Source organism: Emydura macquarii, unplaced genomic scaffold (genome assembly GCF_026122565.2).
Source record: "Emydura macquarii macquarii isolate MOO-44397 ecotype Brisbane River unplaced genomic scaffold, CSIRO-AGI_Emac_v2 contig_1043, whole genome shotgun sequence".
Taxonomy (NCBI): domain Eukaryota; kingdom Metazoa; phylum Chordata; order Testudines; family Chelidae; genus Emydura; species Emydura macquarii.
Window position 1 is genome coordinate 17,432,652 of NW_027131180.1, and position 22,196 is coordinate 17,454,847.

The 22,196-nt window shown below is 40.2% G+C and overlaps 1 protein-coding gene across 2 annotated transcripts; it reads left to right on the forward strand.

Annotated features, from left to right (window-relative positions):
* Positions 1–1,446: 1,446 nt before the first annotated feature.
* Positions 1,447–21,667, forward strand: LOC137151022 (histone H4 transcription factor-like). Of its 2 annotated transcripts, XM_067545211.1 has the most exons (10): positions 1,447–1,470; positions 2,851–3,014; positions 5,413–5,636; positions 12,359–12,470; positions 13,207–13,359; positions 14,324–14,401; positions 15,444–15,564; positions 17,253–17,391; positions 17,719–17,834; positions 18,244–21,667. In XM_067545211.1, the coding sequence occupies exons 2-10, from the start codon at positions 2,864–2,866 to the stop codon at positions 18,635–18,637; spliced, it is 1,488 nt and encodes a 495-aa protein (XP_067401312.1). In that variant the 5' UTR covers positions 1,447–1,470; positions 2,851–2,863; the 3' UTR covers positions 18,638–21,667. The 2 variants fall into 2 exon arrangements, with proteins under 2 accessions (XP_067401312.1, XP_067401311.1); XM_067545210.1 differs by lacking the exon at positions 1,447–1,470 and having other exon boundaries at positions 2,113–3,014.
* Positions 21,668–22,196: the final 529 nt, after the last annotated feature.

Sequence of the window (22,196 nt, forward strand, 5' to 3'; positions counted from 1 at the left end):
TGCATCTGCATGACAGAGCAAAAACCCATCGACTCACATGGAATCTTTTTCCTATAAAATGGGATAGAAAGATGAAGGCTGGAGGTTCGGGTCTCCATCACCACACCATCCAGGAGTAATGATGCGCATCCGCAGAACCTTGCTCCTCACCCTCGTGCTACAGTCACCTGGCTAGTGACTACCATGAGAACCAAGAGGCTGGTAACTATAACACCTGTGAGACCCCCATGTATGTTTGTCTGTCTCCCTGTCTGTGTATGCCTGTCTGTGTGTATGAGTGTGAATGAAAGTACCAATTGAAACCTGTCAATGAAGTATACTTTATTAGCAAGAATCTCTGTATTTGTAAAGCACAATATTGATATTGTTGCAGTGTTGATCCTGTTTCCCTGGTATTTGCATTATTGATACTATTTACCAAATTTCTGTATTCACAATAAACTTGGCTTGTTGCCTTATCCCCTGAAAAAGATCCTGTGATATTTGTTATTTGGATAACAATGGCACTGCAGTTCCTTTTGGAAAAATGGATTCTTACAATCACCCAGTTATCCTAGGAACACTGTTTCCAGCGCTGTCTTCCCAGATGAGAGCAGACATCACAGATAGGACGAAAGAGAAATGATTAAATTCAATGCAAGTTATAGGCCTCCTTTTTGTGTGTGTGTGTGTGTGTGCATGTGTCACGATGTCATAGCGGGTAATGTACAACTTACACATCTTACGCCCCACAAATCCAAGCCGCCTGCAAAGGTCACAGGCGACAACTGTGGCCCCGACTATGCTGGGAAACCTGGTCCAGCTTTGCAGGAGGGAGGGCAGACGGGCAGGTGGGGGGTGATGGCCCTGCCTCAGGATGATGCTTGATGTTTTAATCACACCCTATAAAGCAGGCGGTGGGGGGAGGGGACTGGGAGACAGCACCTGGGGGCAGGTCAGGGCAGTGTCAGGATGGGGGATGGGAGGCGACCCTCCCCTGGTTTGTTAATTGTATGAGGGGGGCGGAGCTGGACCCCTCCTTGTCCCCTCCCCCTTTGGCACGCGGGGAGGGGGCGGGGCCGACTGCCGGCGGTTTCTAGCCCCGCCCCTAGACGATCCCAGGGAGCGGCTGTTGTTGATCGAGGATGCGGCGCTCAGCCAAGGTGGGGGCGATGAGCGCGGAGCTCATCCATTGGCAGCGGTTGGGCACGCCCCTCTCCTAGCCGCCGGCGCTAATGGGAAGAAGAGGGGGTGCCGTCCGCTGGGAGGAGCGGACGCGGAGGACGACTTGGAGACTCGAGCCGCTTCTGAGGACTGGGCCGGGACTGGAGGAGGGGCTCGGGAGCCGCCTGCGGCTGCGTCCTCCCCACGAGGCCGCCCACCGTCTGGGATCTCTTCACCAGCCTCCCCCCTCCGAACGTGCGGCTCGGACGGTTGGGTTCGGCTGCCAGAGCGACTGAGGCGCGCGGGCCCGGCCCCGGCCACCCTCAGGTGCTTTGCAGGACCTGGTCTGTGGGTCCGCGTGCGGCGCGAGCCGGGGTCGGCGCGTGTCCGTGTCCCGCGCGCCGGCTCTGGTCAATTCTGGGGGTGGCGCCTGAGTGTCAACACAACGCTGCCCCCCCTCACTCCCATCCGTGGGTTGTTAAAGCGGGGCCACGGACACACCCCAGAAGCAGCCGGGTCCGTGGGGTTAATGTAAGAAAGGAAGGGCGAAGGGAAAGGTGTACACCGCTGTAGTTCCGAGAGAGGGGGCGGTTCCTGCAGCAGGGGCCCTCCCCTCCGCCCCCCAGCAGCCATGGGGCTCTGCCCCCTGAGAGGCTGCTGTAACAGCAGTCAGCAAATACCGGACCCAGTCCTGGAGCGCTCTCCAGGTGGTGGGCATTGACCTTGGCCTGTCCAGCCTTGTTTGCAAGTGGCTCCTTTCCACCAGTGGAAATTCCCCCCCCCGTCCTCTTTCTCCCCACCCGTTGGCAGCGTGCTGGCAGCTTTTGGATGCAGAGAGAGCTCGATTTTTTAAGAAGAATGATGATTTTGGGCCTTTTTGTTAATTATTCCAAAATTGGGTAACTCACTAATGCCCTATTTGACAATGAATGACTACACGGGTGGGAGGGGTGTGGAATTCAGGACATCTCTAGACCATCATGGCATTCTGTCCTACAGGTCAAAGAGTTAGGAAAATGGAGCAATACAATCATTTGTAACTGCTCAGGTGGCACTGTTACTATTTGTTAGAGGTACCTTTTACAGTATAACGTTTTCAGGTATGTCAGCGGTTTTGGAAAAGGGTGCTTAGCTAATTTGTGTTCCTTTTGCTTGCACTTTCTGTAGTCAAAGTACAAAAATATTGTTAGCAAGTGCAGTAAATACCTATTTAATTTCATGATCTTGAAATAGAGAGAGTCAGCCAGGCAGATTTGAGGCCCATTTCTATACACATCTGCCTACGGCCTAGTCTTCACACAGATTTTGTGTTGGTATTATGTTGACTAGGGATGTGGGTTTTTTACCAATGTATAGTTATACCAGTACAACCCCTAGTATGAACACATTTATGCTAGACAGGTCCTTATGTCAGAATACTTTACTCCCCTTCCTGTACAGGAATAACCTATACTAGTATAAACAGATTTATATCAGTATAACTGTGTCCACACATAACTGTGTGTGTACCGCTTTAACTATACCAATATTGTTAGAGGTACAACTTTTCTGTATACACAATGCTTAAGTGTGTGCAAGATTAGGTCTTAGATTCTGAATGATATTATCCACCCAGTTATAAAAAGGTACATGCCGTAATTTGGGGGCTAAATTACATGATGAAATATCTGTAAATGTAGTAATAAATAAAACTACTTTGTACTTTAGAGGATTTTAAGCAATGCCCCCTGGAAACAGATTCAAGAACTCTGAACTGATATTATTGTGTGAATGGGAAGAATGCCTTTTTGTAGGAAAATACATGGAGGAATTCTGTGATCACATTGCAGAACACTTGAAAGAGTATCTACAACGTCCACTGGAAAGAACAGGTATCTGTCTCATTCACGATACAGATGATATTGCAGTTTTGAGGATTTTTGCATTCTGTGGCCTTAGATCTTGCAAGTGGCACAGTGCTGGTAGAATGAAGTCAATGAGACTTCATGTGTGTGCAGGGTCACCTGCAGGGCTGGGGCCTATTTTTGTTTTTTCTTTGTATCTGATGTTGCTGGATTTCTCTTTCTAAAGATATAGTACTAAAATAGAAATAATGCTAATGTAGGTGAAGTCATCAGAAGTTCAAACGCAATTTCTTGAATTAGGGATGAAGTGCATTGACATTTTTTTTTAATTGGTAGTTTCAAAAAAAATTTTAGATTTCTGGAACTTAGTGTTACTTTTAAGATTTCTAGGTTTAAGGTGGAGGTTGGAGGAATGAATATAGAGAAACTTGTCCTTTTGCTGCTTTTATTGAAATTGAAATAAACAGTATTTAATTGCTGCTGTTATATGTCTTGCATCTTTCTTCAAATGGTATTACAGTTACTTAAAGGAAAAACTCAGTTGTATTCACAGAAAATTGTAAGTAGCCTATGTAGACTGTAATAGCAATAGTGTAGTAGATATTTTTAATATCATTGTTGTGGTTCTTTATTCATCATGACCTTTATTCTTAATAGTATTTTCACACATTTTAATTGCCTATGTAGATACTAGACTGAGTTTAATTAAAGGTAAATGAAAAGTAAAATTAAACCAACGTCAACAATATGTGTTCAATGCCTCCACTATCCAGACTGACAGGTATTTTAGCTCATACATAAGAAAAAAGTTAACTTTTACAAAATTCTGTATTGGTACTCTGAAACTATTGGGCTTGTCCTGGATTGCTTTGGTGTTCCAGAATGAATAATTCTATGATGTTACAGCTGCATATAACCTACTGGAGTGCTGAGCCTTAGAGACACGAGTAAATTCTTGTGTTCATTTTTGTTTTGTTGTCTTATTACATGGGCTCTGCTTCTGTAATTGGCTCTATGTGGGCAAATCCTTGCACCCAGATGGAGTCCCTGTCAAATTTAGAGTCCCTGCCAACTCACTGGATTGGAACAAGTAGGCGGAACAGAGTGATGACAGTGTGTAGGCCTGCAAACTAAAAATACATGATACAGAAACTGGCTGTTCAGCATTCACAAAAATGTCCTTTAGGATTTAATTTTTGTACTACCAAAACTCAAATATTATGCAACACTCAAATACCGAAATCAAAATGATCTGAAACTCGTTTATCATAGAATCATAGAATCATAGAATATTAGAGTTACTCAGGAGGTCATCTAGTCCAACCCCCTGCTCAAAGCAGGACTAACCTCTGCTATATCATCCCAACCAGGGCTTTGTCAAGCCGCAGCTTAAAAACCTCTAAGGATGGAGATTCCACCACCTCCCTAGGTAACCCATTCCAGTGCTTCACCACCCTCCTAGTAAAAAACTTTTTCCTAATGTCCAACCTAGACCTCCCTCCCTGCAACTTGAGACCGTTGCTCCTTGTTCGTCATCTGCCACCACCGAGAACAGCCTAGCCCCATCCTCCCTAGAACCCCCTTTCAGGTAGTTAAAGGCCGCTATCAAATCCCCCCTCACTCTTCTCTTTTGCAGACTAAAATTATCTGAAATGGTTTATCTGAAATGGTTATATCTTCTTCTCTTGGTTCAATGCCTGGCAATTTCCTTTTGTTTCCATACTTATTTTTTGCGCCATTACATTTGGATAATCCAGTTTGTACTATATAACTAACTACTCGAGTAAGTTCAGGAAAGATTATTGAATAATTTAAAAGTTTGCTTGGTTGTTACACAGGCTGGAGTGCAAATTGATTGATTGTAGGCCTCTTGCTTTGTAAAATTTGAAAACACAGCCTAGATTTTTGGAGCAAGGACTGTCATTTTGTTAAAAGTCCAGTGCCTAAGAGTCGGGCCTCAAGCCTTCAAACATTACCACAATATAAATAACACTGCTTACAACTGATTACTATTGTAGCCATGTTGGTCCCAGTATATTCCCTCACCCAGCTTGTCTTTCTAATAGTAATCAGTAACATGTTTAGCACTGGAGAACCATTCAACAGAATAGATGTTATTCAGAGATTCTAGGCCCCCCTCTCTCTTTCTGGGGAAAATTCTACTTGTTACCTTGTTGGGTATACTAGAATTATCAGAGTTTTAAGAAAGGGAAAAATCTATTATTCCTGAGGCTTAAAATCTTTAGATACTTAATAATCTGTCCATAGCAGTTATCCATTACTCTACAGGTTTTACCTATGGTTTAGTAGATTATCACCTAACTTTGCTCACGTTTTATCTTCTGGTACCTTCTTGAAGATTGTCTAACATAGTCTCTAACTTAATACAATATTCCATTAAACGTTACTTCTTTTTTATGTTTAGAACAGTACCAGTGTTGGTGGAGAAATTGTGAATTTTTGGCTACAGGTCCCAGGGAGCTGATAACCCATGTACATTTTCATAGTTACCACACCAAGCTGAAATTCTTAGGCTCTCAGTTAAGGGCATCACAACAAGATTTGCCAGCATGTTCCCAGAACAGCCATAATCAGAATCAGATACCAAGGATTTCAGAGATGTTTGTTTGCCATTGGGAGAATTGTGATGTAAGTGAAGTGAATGTTGCTTCCTTTTTTGTCTCCTAATTCTACCTTAGCCCTCCCAAGTTCCAAAACCTGGAAAAGAGGTTTCACTGCTGAATCTTTTTTATCATTTATTAGTGGTTCCATTCAATAAGCAGAAATGGTAATTATTGTGATAGTTTGCCAAAGTATATGCTGTTTGTATGTAAACACCATTTATTTTAGCAATTTAGTTTAAATCCAAGTATTCTTCCTTTTGTTAGTAACTAAAATGACTTTTTTTCCCACTGCACTACTTTTTCTGTGTTTTTTAGAAATATATCATACAAAATTGTAAAGTAGTGGTCCTCAAAATTTTGACCTCCTTACCCCTGTCTGTGCCCCCTGCACCCTCCCCAGCTGGTTGGGGTGGGATTGGGGGCTGAGGGCTGTCTCTGGGGACCATGGTGGACGGAGGTTGCAGCAGGCCCCAGGAGCCAGACACGAAGGCTGTGGACTGAGACTGGGGTCGGACGCAGACACTCAAGGGCTGGGCACTGATGCTGGGGAGGTTGCAGCCAGGCACCAAGGCAGTGTCCACACCTTGAGCAGAGTGGGGCAGGGTGGTACTCCCTCCCTGTGGGGTCAGGCCCCAGCCTGGTCATGCCCCCTCGAATGTTCCTCTGCACCCCACTGGGGGGCATGCCCCACAGATTAAAGATCTCTGTAAAGTAACCAGAAATATTTTAAGCTAACGAATATGCCATCAACCTTGTTAGAGACCCACAGTATTTCCTTTTGTCTAATATTTGTTCAAGGAAATGGACAGAATATCTGATGATTTCTCAGATATTTGCAGCTTTTTACTGTTTCTGGAACTGGATAGCCCAGGGGACTTGTTAATGAGCAACTTTAGGTCACTAGTTCAAATCCAGGGTGGATTGACTTAAATCAAGGTAATTTAAATCACCAAGAGAAAATCATTGATTTAAATCAAATTTCCCACTGATACTACTTCACATTTCTTAAACAATGGTGCAAATCTGATCACTAAAACATGTTAATTTACAACTCAATACAGCATCTTACAACATCTAGGAGGGTATATTTTGTGTGATTTTTTTTTTTAAATCAATTTAGGAAATAATACATAATACTCTACCTGTGTCAAGCTGCAGATGCAGCAGCAGTACATTAGGAATGGTAAGAACTAAATCAGACACACAATAGCACTTATTTTATTAAACTAAATCTTAAATGTTACATAAATGTTTCACATTTGCAATTGCAGCAGTCTCCTGAGTTATTGGCTGGCGTCTGTCCTTAAACTTTTTTTTTTTTAAAATTTTCAAATTTTATTAACTGACGAGTCATCACAACACTAAATGCATGCTGTCCTTAAAACTTCTACAATTAGCTCTCATCTTTCCCACTCCCTCTGTCATTTTTATTCATAGACTGAAACAGAAATACGAGTTTTCCTGTTTTTTCAAATCCCAGTTGATTTCTTAGCTTTGAGTGAATAATACCAAACGATGAAAACATTCTCTCTGTGCCTGCAGAGGAAGCTATTGCTGTGAAAAGTTGGCTTAGCAACTGAAGGAGCTCTGTTTCAAGGTGCCTGGCTAATGATTTCCACCAATTCAGGGGAGTGACTTTGTTCAAAACATCATCAGTAAACATGTACTGTTTTAATGGTTCTGCTCCAACCCTGAAATTTATTATGACTGGCATAACTGAGGAGTGGTTTTGAGATGCCTATGCCATGGCAGCAGTATCTTCTGCAGAAATTAGGCATCTACCTTTATATCTGGGGTCGGGAATGTTTGCAAGAAAATGAGGTGGAGTTAGTGCTTGATCCATTTGCTTCTTTATTGCCGGCAGTTTAAATTTCTGGTGAGGTATTTCTTTCTTCAATGTCTCTTGAAGTGCCTTCCAAATTTCGACAGCATCAGCAATGCAGCAACTACTTCTCTGAAGTTTGTTTAAGGCTATGGATATAGGCTTCAGTATATTGAGCATATCCTCTACATTCCTTTTTAATCCAATGTTAGATACTTTGGATGAGATACCTCTATCTATTTTATCACGGTTTTCTTCACAAAGTTTTATGAGAATAGGCCAGTTCTTAATAAATTGTTCAAAACAATCAACCACAGAATTCCATCTAACATCTTGAGGGAGAATTAGTTTGGATCCTCCTGCACTCTTCAGTGAAGCTGAAACAAAATGGCTGTTAGGGAAGTATTTTGCGACTTCAACAATTTCTTTTATTCCTGGAGAAGATGTACCTAAGTCTTTGGCTAAAAGATGCATTAAATGGGCAGTGCAGCCATACGTTAAGGAGCATCCTTCCGTTTCTTCTTCTAAATATCTTCTCATCTTTACCATGTTTGCAGCATTGAGTGAATAATACCAAACGATGAAAATATTCTCTGTGCCTTTAAGACAGTGTCTTAACTAACTCCTCTGCCTTGCTTGGTCCAGCTCCACCACCACATAGGCACAGAACAACAATAATCCTATCCAGCCTGTGTCTTTCTTTGCACATGTGACTTTAGTCTGCTGAGAGACAGAAACTGAAAGCCCAGAACTTTCAAGAAGCAAGAGCTTGTAGTTAAGCTGGACAGATTAGAGCCATTAATTCATTTTTATGAGACTGTAAGTGTACGTTTAGCATGTTTATGGTGAGATTTAATTGTAACTGTAATTTTTTAAATGAGAGAAATTTAGTATTTTATTTTAAATTAAAAAAATCCATTTTTTAATTTTTTTTTAAATAATTGATTTTTATCCACCCTGTTCAAATCTGACATAGCCTGGTCTCAATTGAAAATTGTGAGCTTCTGACAGCTCTGGTGGAATATATAAAATTTAATTAATGATCTCCATCCAGTTCCTAGTGGACAGTGTCTGCATCAAGAGTTGTCTGCAGTGTTGTAGTAACCATGTTGGTTGTTGAAGAAGAGCTCTGTGTAAGCTTGAAAGATTGTGTCTTTCACCAACAGAAGTTGGTCCAATAAAAGGTATTACTTCACTCACTTTGTCTCTCTGTATCAAGAGAACCATTACATTTTACACCATTTGATATCTTCTTTGCCAATGTTAGCATAGCTAGTAATGTCTGAATGGGCTCTGAAACTAAACTATCTTTTGCCCCTTAGGGATAGTCACTCCTAACAGAGTGGGTCCATATTGGTAGGGCAGCGTGGGGAAACAATGTCTCTGTCATTTTTGGCCCCCTCAACTCAGTTCTTGTACATGGTCAGTGGGCATTATCTTTGCATCCATTGGGCTGAAGGCCTGCTAGCAACACTCCAACTGGGAGAGAATGCCCTTAGTCCTTTTGGATTGAGCATACTGACCAAGGTAGGCTTCAGACAATCTTCCTTCACTACTACCACTTTTTAAAGGTTGAAGGTTGTTGCCCCTCTCAGGATTGGTTTTTCATGAAATTTACAAACATCAGTCTTTGACTCAAATGGTTTAATAAAAAAGAAGTAAATTAAAAAGAGAGAGAGAGAATCAGATTAAAACAAAAGACTTGGCATGCAGAAACTCTATGAAACTCAAATTCTGCAAATCTCATCTAAATAGGTTCACTTTAGGTTTAACTCAACAGAATTAAAAATAAACACATTTCTAAAAGAGCTCTCTCCCTCCCCACACTCTTTTGGCCTCTCAGCCTTTCAAAATCATATGGTTTCAGGAGTCTCAAGTACTTCCTCCCCTCAGATCCCAGCCCTTTCTCGCCTGTGACTCCTTTTTCATTTTAAATATGTGCCAATTGTGGTTGAGGTTACGAACAATGGTCTTGATTCTACAGTGAAGTCCATTAGGTGTATCCCCATTGATCTCACTGGGAGTCTGCACAGGTACAAAGGTCTGCCTAAATGGAGCTCATTGCTGAATTTCAATCAGTGTAGTGTTTGAACAGGTGTACTATCTTGAGGGAGTGGTATAGTTTCCATTCTCTGTACAATGACTGTTGTCCCATGTTTCTATTAACAGTCCCCTTATCTAGTTCTGGAGGTATTTCCTAATTTCTTTTCTCAAGATGTAGTATTTCACAAACCCTTTGACCTTAGTCTACCTAAAGGGTGACTGGATCCTGGTCTATCTCTCTGGCTTGAGATGTTAACCTAGAAGAAAGCTCATTTGTTGCTTTGGCTCTGACTTTAAAGAGACAGTGCTCATATAACTCTTGAGTTCTCTCCATGTTCTTCTGCATTTCTCTCTTGTATTTCTACATCAAATAAGAATTACTGACAGATTAAAACCAACATTTCACAACAACCTCTGCCTCTATAAACAGAATTTTAATCACCAGAGCCTGGATTCACAAAGGTACTTAGGTGCCTAACCCCCAGATTTAGGACTGCGTGGCTGCTGCCTAACCCTGTAGGTACCTAAACTCACTCAGCATTGACATTTTTGCAGTAAAAGTTAATTAGGTGCCTATGTTTCTGTCTCTGGGCAAGCATGCTGCTGCCTCACTGTAGGCGTTCACATATTCCAAGGCTGGAAGGGAATATTTCTAGTCTGAAAATTGTCTGAAAATAAGTCTTTAATGACAATTGAACTCTCAAACTTTGGTTTATAAGTCCATTGCTCTGACCCATGTGCATGCATATCTGTCATCTAAACCTCCACATGAGCCATGATGCAAGAAAATAGGAATCCTTCTGACTAAATTGCATGCGGGGCTCAATCCAATAGATGTGGAGTTAGGTTTACAAGCACATCAAACATGGAAGGTGGGCAGGCAAGGAAAGGAGCACCTCCCTTATAACTTTTAGCCCAGTGATTAGAGGACTCATCTAGAATACTGGAGAACAGCAGTTCAAATCCCTCACTAACCTGTAGTGATTCTCACACTTTTTTCTGGCCCACTTAATTTTCAGTTACTTAAAGTGGAACAACTTCAAAAGGGAAGAATGAGGGAGATCCATATGAGACCTCAACTAGGGTTCCCTGCTGTTCTGTGCACAGTTAGGTGGCTTCAGAGCATGCCTACCAGATCAGGCCTCAGGCATTCCTCTGCCTAAGTCATATATATTTTCTCCCAGTTTGTGGATCACAATCAGAAATAGACACCTGCCTGCAGCCCAGAATTAGGAACTTATCTCCATAACAAGGGTGGGGCTTAAATCACCTCTCAGTGGCATTTCCCACTGGCTAGTTTAGGCAGTTCCTACCTAAGGTGCTGAGTTTTGTGAATGGCTTTAGGCATCTATCTTTCCCCATTCATTGTATAGGAAACCTAGGTGCCTAGCTCAGGGTTTGTGGATCACAAAGTTGTTCCTGTGATTTTTCTAAGTGCCTAAATCCCTCTGTGGATCTGGGTCCCGTACGTTAAACACAGAACCTTTCACAAACATTAATTTCTCTTTAAAGTTAAAACCCAAAACAGATATTATAAACATTAGTGTATCATATGTTATAAATGATTGTATAGCTTGACCTATAAGCACCATTTCCATTGAGCTCCATAACTTAAAGAGGTTGCTTTTCCCACGATGATTGTTTGTTTTTTTTTTTTAAAGTCCTTGTGGATATACGTACTAGAACTGATCCAGCATATGGGTAGGTCTTTTAATTTTAAGAAATACCAATAAAACTAAGAGAGAGCTCATCTTTTTTTCAGACCAGGAACCAAGAGCCTGCTTGGTTGTGCATGTTAAGAAACATGTTCTCTTTTGCAGAGCATGTTTTTATTAAAAAAAAAGAAAGAAAGAAAGAAAACCCAACCCTTAACATTTATGGGAGTTGTTCTGATGGGGTAGGAACTTCATTTTTGGTTAACATATAATCAGTTTTAATGGATAATCAGGGGTTTTTCGTATGCATTTTTTTCACTTATTAAGAGGAGAATATGCCCTTTAATTTTATTCTTTCTATGTGTAGCACTTTGCTAAATCTTTCTATACATGTTCCTTCAAGCTTAAACTGCTGTTAAGAATTTTATTAATTAAAACAGTGTTTCCCAACCTGGTAGGCAGGCTAGACTAGTCTAGAAAGGTGGGGTAGGATGCACAACAAAAGAGAAGAGCAGTGGGGGCAGGGAAAGCTGCTAATCTCTTCCACTCCCACTGCAAATGTGCTCCTGTAGCTATGGATAAAGTCCTCCTTGAAAATCACCCACTTCTCAGCTTCTTCGGTGGTTCCTAATGTATCAAACTGCAGTCAACTCAATGGTACAAGGCTTCTGGCTCAAGAAGCAGCCCTTAAGCTTCTCTCTATCCCCTCCACTGCAGCAACACTTAAATCTCTTAAAGTTACTGACATGATGTGCAACATGCCATCTATGTCCACTCTGAGCAACCCATACTAGTAGGCTTCTGATGAGTGGGAGAGTGTAGGGGGAAGCAAAAAAAAGAATAGATAATGAAAAATGGATAGACAGTGAAAACTATGCCAGGGCACGGTGCGATGGGATGGTGATGGTAATTATTTGCTAACCCATCATAACTAAAAGTCTGAGCCACTGGACTAAATTAGATTGGCTTTATCTTTAAGCTACTATGGTTAAGGCCAAATTCAGGATCTGGTATATGTGGAAGCAGAAATATGGAACATACCAGAGTTGCAATAGATAAGGCACCATTTGCTCTATGTTGGGGTGAGTTATTTCATCCAAATGTTATTACACTAATTAGTCCCTCTCTTTGATTTCTAGAAATCACTTCTATCAATGTGTTTTATTCTTGTCATTTGATTTCCTGCCAATATTATCCATCATCTCCATGGTTCTATTTTGTCTTCAGGTTACCTACAACAACCCAGAATGGTTTTATCGGCATGTTGCCATGCATGCATTCTGTACGGAGAAAGAAAACATTACAAGTAACAAGAAAGCAATTTGTTGTCACTGGAAAGGTAGCTCACATATTATATTTAATTTACAAAATATGGAATATTGTCCTAATAACTACACTGCCTCTATAAAATTTACCGAGTGTTTCATGAAGTACAGGAATATGTTAGATATCTTCATACAGCCTTTTCCCAGTGATCTGAAGTAATTAAAGTACTTTACCTACATTGCATGCTCCCTGATCAGTTTAAATGGATTGCACTAGCAATGCCAAGTCACTTTATTAAAAGCTTAGCATGCCAGAATCCAATCCTTCAAAGTTCTGAGCCACCCTCAACTTCCCTTTGACCTCCGTGGGAGTTGAGAGCTTTCAGCACCAACAGGCTTGGGGTCCACTTTGAAGGCATGTTTTTGAGCTTAGAGTAACAATGTTGCTTCCCTAAAACTTTTTCCCTCTTTGTAAGAAGGCAAAAACAGTAATTTAATGGAGATTCTGCACATAACTTTAATGGGAATTTTGCCTAAGCCAAAGCCCATTGATGTCAGTGGGAATTGTTCTGTTTACCTCAGTATGCTTTTGAACAGGCCTGTGTAGCATTTGCAGAACTGAACTCTTTCTTTGTAGTGTTTGCAGTAGTAATGTTCTGACTTTTCCTAAAAAGCATTTTACTTGTGCTCTTCTAAAAATGTAACGGTGGACTATAAGTATATAATACAATCTTTCCTGTTTGTGCTCAAGAGAAAATAAAGTGCTAATGTGCAACTGTTCTGTAATCTTATATAGTATGTGTTTTTTAGACTGTTCAAGAACATTTAAAGGAAAGCACAAGCTATGGGATCACTTAAGAACTCACACTCAAGAAAGAGTGGTGGCCTGTCCCTCTTGTGGAGCGATGTTCTCCAATAATACCAAGTTTTTTGATCATGCCAAGCGACAAGTTTCAGACGATCGTAAGTGATTTGCTCTATTTTTGTTTGTTTATTTAAGGCATTTACTTTTGAGCTGCTTTATAACAGTACATAGATAATGCCCATTATTACTTTTCAGAAGTGTCAGTTGCATGAAAATGCAAAATTGACTTTAGGAAGTCAATTATCTTCCTGAAGCATGGAAGCACTTCTGGCTTTGCAGTGATTGCCCAACATAAATGATGAATTGGGGTAATGGGGGAAAGAGAGAGCACTCACAGATGCATGTGTTAACATAGTGGCTATATCCACCTGACAGCTGTGGCATCACATTGTAAAAACAGAGATTGCCTCTGACTCCATGCCCATGGCTTCTCAAGGCAACTGAATTCCACTAAAACAATGAAACGGATGACCAGTAGGAGAGGCTGTTGAGTGCCAGAGACAGAACTCTTACAGGAGCTGGATTTACATTATGGAATTCACTTCTGCAAGTGATTTAAGTGGTCATGGAGCTAACCACTTTCAGAACTAAATGCAACACTTTCTTGAGCCTAGATTTCAGTCAGTATATTCTTCACTGCAGCACAGACACCCCCTCAATAAACAGTAAACTAATCAAGTTATTTTCCATGCAGGCCTGGAAGGAAGAGAGAGGGTGTTTCTGTTTTTAAATACTTGGAAAGTGCTCAGGTACTATGGATGATGGGGTCTGTATAAGTATATATAGCTTAATATATATATGTAAGCTATATAACTTAAAAACTTGGCAGGTTTCAAACTGTTAATGTTTTTTAACAGATTGTTATTTTGTTGGGAGTAATGTATTGCTAATGAAAATTCTGCAATTACCCTAAACAAGGTTTTCTTAAGAACATCAGGAATGCAAAAGAATACCGAAATTGTCTCTCTGCTGTTTAGTGATCAAAATGTTTTAAAACATTTGTTTTAAAAATAGATCAATTAATATCTATTGTATCACTGATCAGTTCCCGTTAAATTTCAGAACAAACATTTGTTTGTCAGAATTGTGACAAACGCTTTGCCAATGAGAGGTTACTACGAGACCATGTGAGAGGACATGGTGAGTCAGAGCTTTTTAAAATAAAATACATTTTCTACTAAACTACGTAGGGCAACTGTACATAGATGATAGTATTAAGATATCTTTACATATGATGCAATATATAGACGCAAGGCAACTATGATACAACTGTGGGGAAACAGAAGTCTTAACATCAGACCCATAGTCCATGTGAGATGATTTTCTCCTCTTCACATGCCCACTTGTTTAGGACTTTCTCCTCATCATGTCCCCACTTGACTACAAAGTTTGAGTATTCCAATTCTCTCTTAGGGTTTGTCTTCATGAGGAGGTTATTCTGGAATAAGATAGGATGTAAATTTAAAATGCTAGCACTATTGTGGAATAAGAGAGCCTTTTTTCTAATTTAGTTTAATTACCTTTCCAAGTGGATTAAACTCAATAAGAAAAGGGCACTCCTATTTCGGGATAAGAGTGTTCACATGTGGAGCTACCCAGGAGTAGCTACAGAGGAATACCTTATTCTCAGTTGCTATTCTGGTCAATTTCCCCATCCAGACAAGCCCTTAGCATAAGCAATTATGCCAACCCTACACGTTTTACATTGGCTGCCCATAAAGCGTCTGATTGATTATAAAGTGACACACTTCTTTAACTCCCCATCAGAATGCAGATCCTGGCTACATTCAGAATTTCCTATTGTATGCACTCTCACAACATCCACCTTTTAGGAATCCCACCATTGTACCATAAGCAAGTAGGCAATTATGCCTTTGTTTTACTAGACCCTAAAGAGTGAAACAAACTCCCCTACCTCTCTGAAATGTATTTCTCTCTCCACCTAACTTTTGAAAATACCTCAAAACACTTTTTCACCTGCATGTTCATTGGAATGTCCAATGTTTGGCCCATATTTCTTACCCCTCTGTTCTCTCTCTTTTCCCCTCTTTTTTTTCTTGTGCATCATATACCTAAATTTGTGTTAGTTAATTTTGGTGTGAATGGCTTTTTCTAAGTGTTTTTATACTATTGCACCGCAGACTGAATGTCTTTAAAAATGAAAGTATTATTATTTCTCCAGTTACCCATGTTACATGTCCGTTTTGTGACATGGTATGTACAAGTGTCTCCTCTGTGAAAGTGCACATCAGATTTCGACACTGTGATGAACGCCCTTTCCACTGTGATCTCTGTGAGAGTAGGTAAGAAGATTTGGAACTCGTAGCTAATCAACAAAAGTATGGAAATAATTCAGTGTTCAATGAATGTAAGAGATAAAAGTTAAGAAAAACTCTCAACCCTTAAAATAGTCACCCTTTGCTCAAAAAAATTAGATAGACTGATGCCTTAGTCTGTTGGAACACAAAAAGGCACTTCTTGAACTTATGGTGGAAGTAGGTTTGACGCTTATTTTGTTAGTGCCAAAAGATGAGTTTTCCAGGTAAGACTATGAATAGTGTAAGAAAAAGTAATTAATGGTCAATTTAGGGTATGTTTAGCAACAATTTTTTCCTTAATTTGGCATCTCTTAACTTGTGTTTTGCCAGCTCCAAGGGTTACTGGATATTTTCTGTGAGAGTTACATTTCTGAACTGCCCTCCTGCCACTGGATCATCTTACCCATTTCCTCTCAGCCACCACTATTTTTCTACTCCCCACCTCATTCTCTAACTTCCTGGTGGCTCTCCCAACCCTTTTTCCTTTTTCCAGTTCAGTCAAAGGGAACATTGATGGAGCAAAGGGAGCACGGTGTAATGAAATAGGACACTTTTGTTATATGTGTAGGCGGGGCAAAATTATGTAGGGCCTTGAAAGGAAGGATAAGATGTTTAAACCTGATGCAGTGGATGGATACCGGGAGAGGATAATGTGGTCAGATAAATAGATAACACTTTTGTGTACGTATTTTAGGTAGGCTGGAGGGATTAATATGAGGGACTAGAGAGGAGGAAATTGCTCTTAACTATGATAGCAGTTGATCAGGGCATGGACAGGAGTTTTAGATCCAGGGACAGAAAGGCATGGGTGGCTCACTGAAAAGTTATTGTGGAAAAATTGGCAAGATTCGCACATAGCTTGGATGCATTGGAAGAAAGTGGAATCAGAGATGACCCCCAAATCATAGCAACAAGAATGTTGAAAGTATTATTCCCCTTTCACAGATTGTGAAATGGAAGTAGAGAGGTTAAGTGATTTGTAGAAAGTCCCCTTCACTCATCATTGTCAAAGCCAGGAATGGAACTTAAGAATCTATAGCTCCCATTTCTGTGCTTCATTCACTCGACCAGGGATTCCCAGCCTGTGCATTGGGACCCAAAATTGGGTCATCAGAATGTTTCAAAGTGTCACATGGCAGCTCCTGGGGTTCCTGTCCCTCCGGGCTGGCTGGACTCACCTCCCTGCTCCATGCACTACAACCTCTGGGGTCCCAGTGCCATTCAGGTTTGGTATGACTGGAATCCAGGGTAGGCCACGTTTGAGCGAGTGGCACTGCAACCCCATGAACCAAGTCACAATTTCACTCATATGGATTTGGTCCAGTCAGGGGAGCAGGGCCAAACCTGAGGTTTGCAACGGAGGTTGCAATGCCTAGAGGGAGAACCATGCCCAGCCAGCCCCACAGTACACGAGTTGCAGGAGCCACCACTGTGGGATGAGTGCCGGGCAGGACCCTACCTCACTCGGGGGGCAGGATCAAACTGAAACCACCACAGGGCCTCCACCCCAGACTATTTACTGCGTCTCAACAGGCTGTACAAATGAGTACAAACACTTACAAATGGGTCCTGAGTCAAAAAAGGTTGAGAACCACTGCACTAGACCACACCTCTCTGCTATTATTGCTGTTGCTTGAACAGTAAAAGTAATTTTTCACCTGTATGCTCCTCAGTTTTAAGAATGCTTATGATCTGCATAAACATGTTGAAACACACAATGATTCAAATGCTTACAGCTGTGATGTAGAAGGATGTGTTTTTACTTCGCGGACTTCACAGATCATGAGACAGCATTACAAGAGAGCACATATGGTGGGTATTAAAGTAGAGTGAAGTATCTTTTAATAGACAATAGGGGGATTTTCAAAATGCATGTGTATGTGCAAATACCTGACTTGTGTTTGCATATAGAGTATTTTGGTGTATAAATTAGATGTACACAATTGATGTTCCCAGTCTTGAAAACTGGGCCAATACCATGTTTTTCTTTCCTGTAAATCAGCAAGCCATTCCTATCTTGAGAAGCAAAATATTTCAAGGAATATATTCCTATGCCAATTTACTGCACTCTGTAAATATATAGGGATTTATATTTATCATCAGCTGCAATTACTGATTTCCACACTATCTTTTCTCCAGAATATTGGCAATTTAAAATATAAATGTCACATCTGTCAGAAATGTTTTTCCTGGTGTTACACATTGACTCTGCATCTTCGCAAGGCACATAAACTCAGCTATCATTCTCGCTTCAGGTATGTTATCAATTTATTCTTACCCAAAGCAAAACATTAAATCTTTTTTTTCTGCAGGGGCAGTCCTGTAGAAGGGGTACAGATATTTAGCTGATTACCATCTAATTCTCAATTTAGAGAATGAGGAGCTCTTCTAATAAAATATAGATGAATAGATATCTCTTCCGTATACGTGTTTCAAGTATAGTTAGTCTCACAAAGTAGTTAGTGTCATTGTTTATTTCTTTGCATACATTTTGTTTCATTTAACTACCATTTTGTAAATTCAAATTTATATTAATCTTTTAAATGCTAGCCCTTTGGGTTTATGCAATCTAATTAGATGACATAATGTAAATTTTGAATTTGTATGCATGTATATAAAGCTACATTTACTTGTATTTTCATTACTTTAATTTTATTCTCTTAGATACAAAGAAGATGATGATGGGTACTTGAAGCTGAATGTAGCAATTTATAATGCCGTTGTGGGTTTAGATCAGGGTCTTGAGAACAAGATGGCACCAAAGAAGTCCTCAGTAGTTCAGAACAGCACTGGAAAAGAGAGCTATGCCTCTTGCAAAAGGAGCCATTCGTCAGTGGAACTACATTCCACAAGATTTCAGAGATGGTCACAGACTACTTCAGAAAAGGTTATAGTAGAATCAGAGACCTCCATAAGGGAGCCAGTTTATTTTGAACTTCAAACTGCTCCACAGTCATTTGAAAACTCTGCTGCTCCCTCTGAACTTGATGAAGCAATGAGTACAAAGGAAACATTAAAAGAAATAGCACTGGGCTTGGGAATTCAGATTGGTGTTTAAGAAAAAAACGCATTTTCTTGGATTTTAACTTGGAATCTATTTAGTATTCCCTTTAGAAGAGATTGTTCTTTTAACTAAATATGACACAGAGTCTGCACTGTTATCACCTGTCAAAATGTTATATGTAGTATTGTGTATATATTTGTTAAATATGCTAAATATACTAAATTATTTTATCTATACATACGATAGTATACCAGAAAGGTTTTTCTGTATGGACAGTATGTGATACTTAAGATGAATAACTCATCAAACAAGACAGTATTGGATTTCATTAACCTGTGACCTGTTATAGTCTATATATATAAAGCAAACAAATCTCTCTCTCAGAGGCAAAGTTCTGAGCTGGACAAAAGGTTTGATCCGGTAGAGTGTGTATTGCTATTTTTGATGAGATCAACACATTTATTTTTCATAATGCATATGGTCTACAATGTTTTTTGACAGGTTTCTTTGCCTTTAGTTAGTGATTTTAAGTGTCTTTCAAGTAATGTGCTAAAGGATTGTTGTATTTAGTGTACCGTGGCTTTAAGCTATAATGTGTTAAATGAATATAATTTTAAAATCTTTTTCGTTGTTTAAAGGTGACTATAATGCAGGAATTGTTTGCATTCATAGAATAGTGAAAAAGATGTTCACAGAACTGATCTTGGTTTCAAATAACACTAATTGTAATTGAGAGATTACAAAGTATTTTAGAATAATCATTTTGGTACTAGAAGTGGTGACTGTAGTTTTCAGAAATAATTACATACAGCCAAGGTTATCAGAAAAACTAGGCCAGGGTCATACCCATTACAATCGTTACCTAACACAAACCTAGTATACATCAAATAACCCAACCTGCAGTGGGATCAGATCCTGACCAGTACAAGTGGAGAACCAAGAATAGCAGATATAAAAACAAGGGGAGGGAGCTCAGACACAGCCAAAAATAGTCCAGCTGACATGAGAACTTGAGGTATACCCAAAAGGCAGCTAAGGAGGGGTTCTTGCAGACCTTTATTGGGAGGGAATTCCACAATAAAGAACCGTCCTTTGAGAAAAATTTGTCCCCATTCCAGTCCTAGTTGAATTAGCCACCAAGTTCAGCCCTGCCCCTTATTACCTAATTGTTTCAGAAATTGTTATAGGACCTTTTCCTTCTAGCTAGATGCCTACCAGAGATGTAATCTTTAGGGTTTTTATCTAAACAAAAGCCAAAAAAGTTTTTCATTTTTTGTCAAAATACCATACATTTTTGACCAAAACAAAAGTGTTCTTAGAAAAAATTAATTTTGATCAAAATATTGTATTGCATACAAATAAAGGCTGAGTTAAGGTTGTGGAAACCTGTAGTTACCTTAAATCTAATTTTTTTTTTACTTCTGTGAAATTTCAGTCCCATCGTATTTTATTAACATATTTTTTGCATTTAATCACATATTACAAGTAAAAATTACATTAAAAGAACATTATTTAGGTTGAAACGTCAAGCACTCCAAAGCTAGAAAATGCCAGGTTTTAAGTTGTCCAGACAACCTTAATTCAGCCCCTTTGCACAACCAATTTATGCACTGAATAAGGGTTGAGCCTGTGAAAACATCCTATATAATTAAAGATAAGAATGCATATGCACTGTGGGTTGATTTTTCCTATTTCCTAACTTCTGTGTGCTTGACTTTGCAACCTAAGTAATGTTCTTTTAATGTAGTTTTATAATTTTTCTAGATTTATTTTTAAAGGGAAAAAACAAGTTTTGATATGTACATCTGAACCTCCACCACTGCAGTACAGATTTCTACCACATGTTAGTCCTGTAGCTCTACTTCAGTTGGTAGCAGTGTATCCCAGGGTGCGGTGATGGAATGCTGGGAGTATCTAGTGGGTCCTGATCTAGCTCTTTGTCTTCCCTTCCTGGGAGCAGGGGCTACTGTCCCATATGTTCCCCCCAGAGTGGGAGATGGGGTGCTGGGACCATCTACTAGGTTTGGGGCATTATTGTTGGAGTCCAGCTTGGCTCGCTCTCTCCCATCCTAAAAGTTGTGGGAGTATCTGCCCCCATGTGATGCCTCCAGAGGAGGTTTGAGTTGATGGGGTCATGTGCTGGGTCAAGGGGGGTTTAATGTTGGAATTCCATCTTCTCTCTCTCTCTCTCTCTCTCTCTCTCTCTCTGTCATCCCCCACCCTTCAGGAGTTGGGGGAGCTCGTGGTGCATATGGTGCCCCCTGAAATGGGGTGAGTAGGAAATGGGATGCTGGGGTGAGATTAGAGAGGTGCTGGGGAGAAGGCCAGCCTAGCTCTTCTCCCCCCCCGCTCCCCCATGCAGTTGCTCCAGCAGCTCCCAGTGTTCCCAACTGCAACTACTTTAGTGGCAGCATAGACCAGGCTATCTAGAATAATGATTGATTTTGGCAGGCTCCCAGTACTTTCCTGTGGAATGCTAGTAAGAAAAAGAAAACTGGGGGGCGTTTTTTGGTTAACACTTTACAACTCACCTAAATCTGAATGGAATTTCACTAGATAAAAAAAAGGCACTTCTGTAGCCTGAGGGATTTCTCCCTGCTGACTATCAAAGGCCTGCTGGAAACACTAGTGGTGTTAATGCTTCTCAAAGAAAAGAATCTTTTATAATGGAAAGTGCTAACACTTTTAAAAATGACTTCCTGCCTTAGTTACTTTATTAATGACACCACACCCCCCCACCCCAATCCTGCAAACTCTTATACGCATGCTTAACTTTACAGTAGTAAAGTTAAGCATGTACGTGTCTGCAGGGTTGGGGCTTTAGAAAGCTCAAAGTGTAATTTGTGTTCAAATCAGATTTGTAGTTCTCTAGTTTTATAACATGTTCATATACTAATTCCTGTGCAGATCAAGAGGCTTTGTTTACACTGCTTGTACTTAGGGCTCATGTTCACCAGTGCTCAGGTCCGACGGTTTTTGTGGTTTATTGTTTTTGTTTTCAGCTTTGGGTGTTCTACTAGGATCCCTGTTTGCATTATGCAAAACAAAATATAATAAATACGTTTATCTTATTATTTAAAGAAAGCCCTTCTTTGGGGAAAAAAGTGTTTTCATTTAGATTTCCCTACACTGTTGTGATTCCGAACTACAAAAATGTTGTGCTCATTCAGTCCAAAAAAATGGAAAAGTGAAGTCACCAGAAACGCTCTAGTTCCTGTTTAGCCTTTCACTTTACTTTCAAGTTGTTTTTTCCATCGGTTGTGCAGCAGCATTAGGTGTAAATTTGAGGAGGCTGCCATTTCATGGATGTGCCTGTAGAGGGTGCAGGTGTACTAAACGCTCATGATTATAATCCATTATTAGTTTGGTGTAATACATTGTTCTGTGCAGTGTATGTGTGAGAGAGAAACAAACTAATTTAATAAATGTTTTAAGCAGCTATTTCTTAGTGAGGAAAAAGCTTTGTTAGAAATGTAAAATCATGTATTGTGATATGTGAGACCCAGGTTGAAAAACAGCTGTTTTACTACCACGTTCCAGGTATGAGATGGCCATGATTCACTTAGGGCCAGATCCTGTTCTCATGGAGCCAGATCATCAGTTATTGTACACT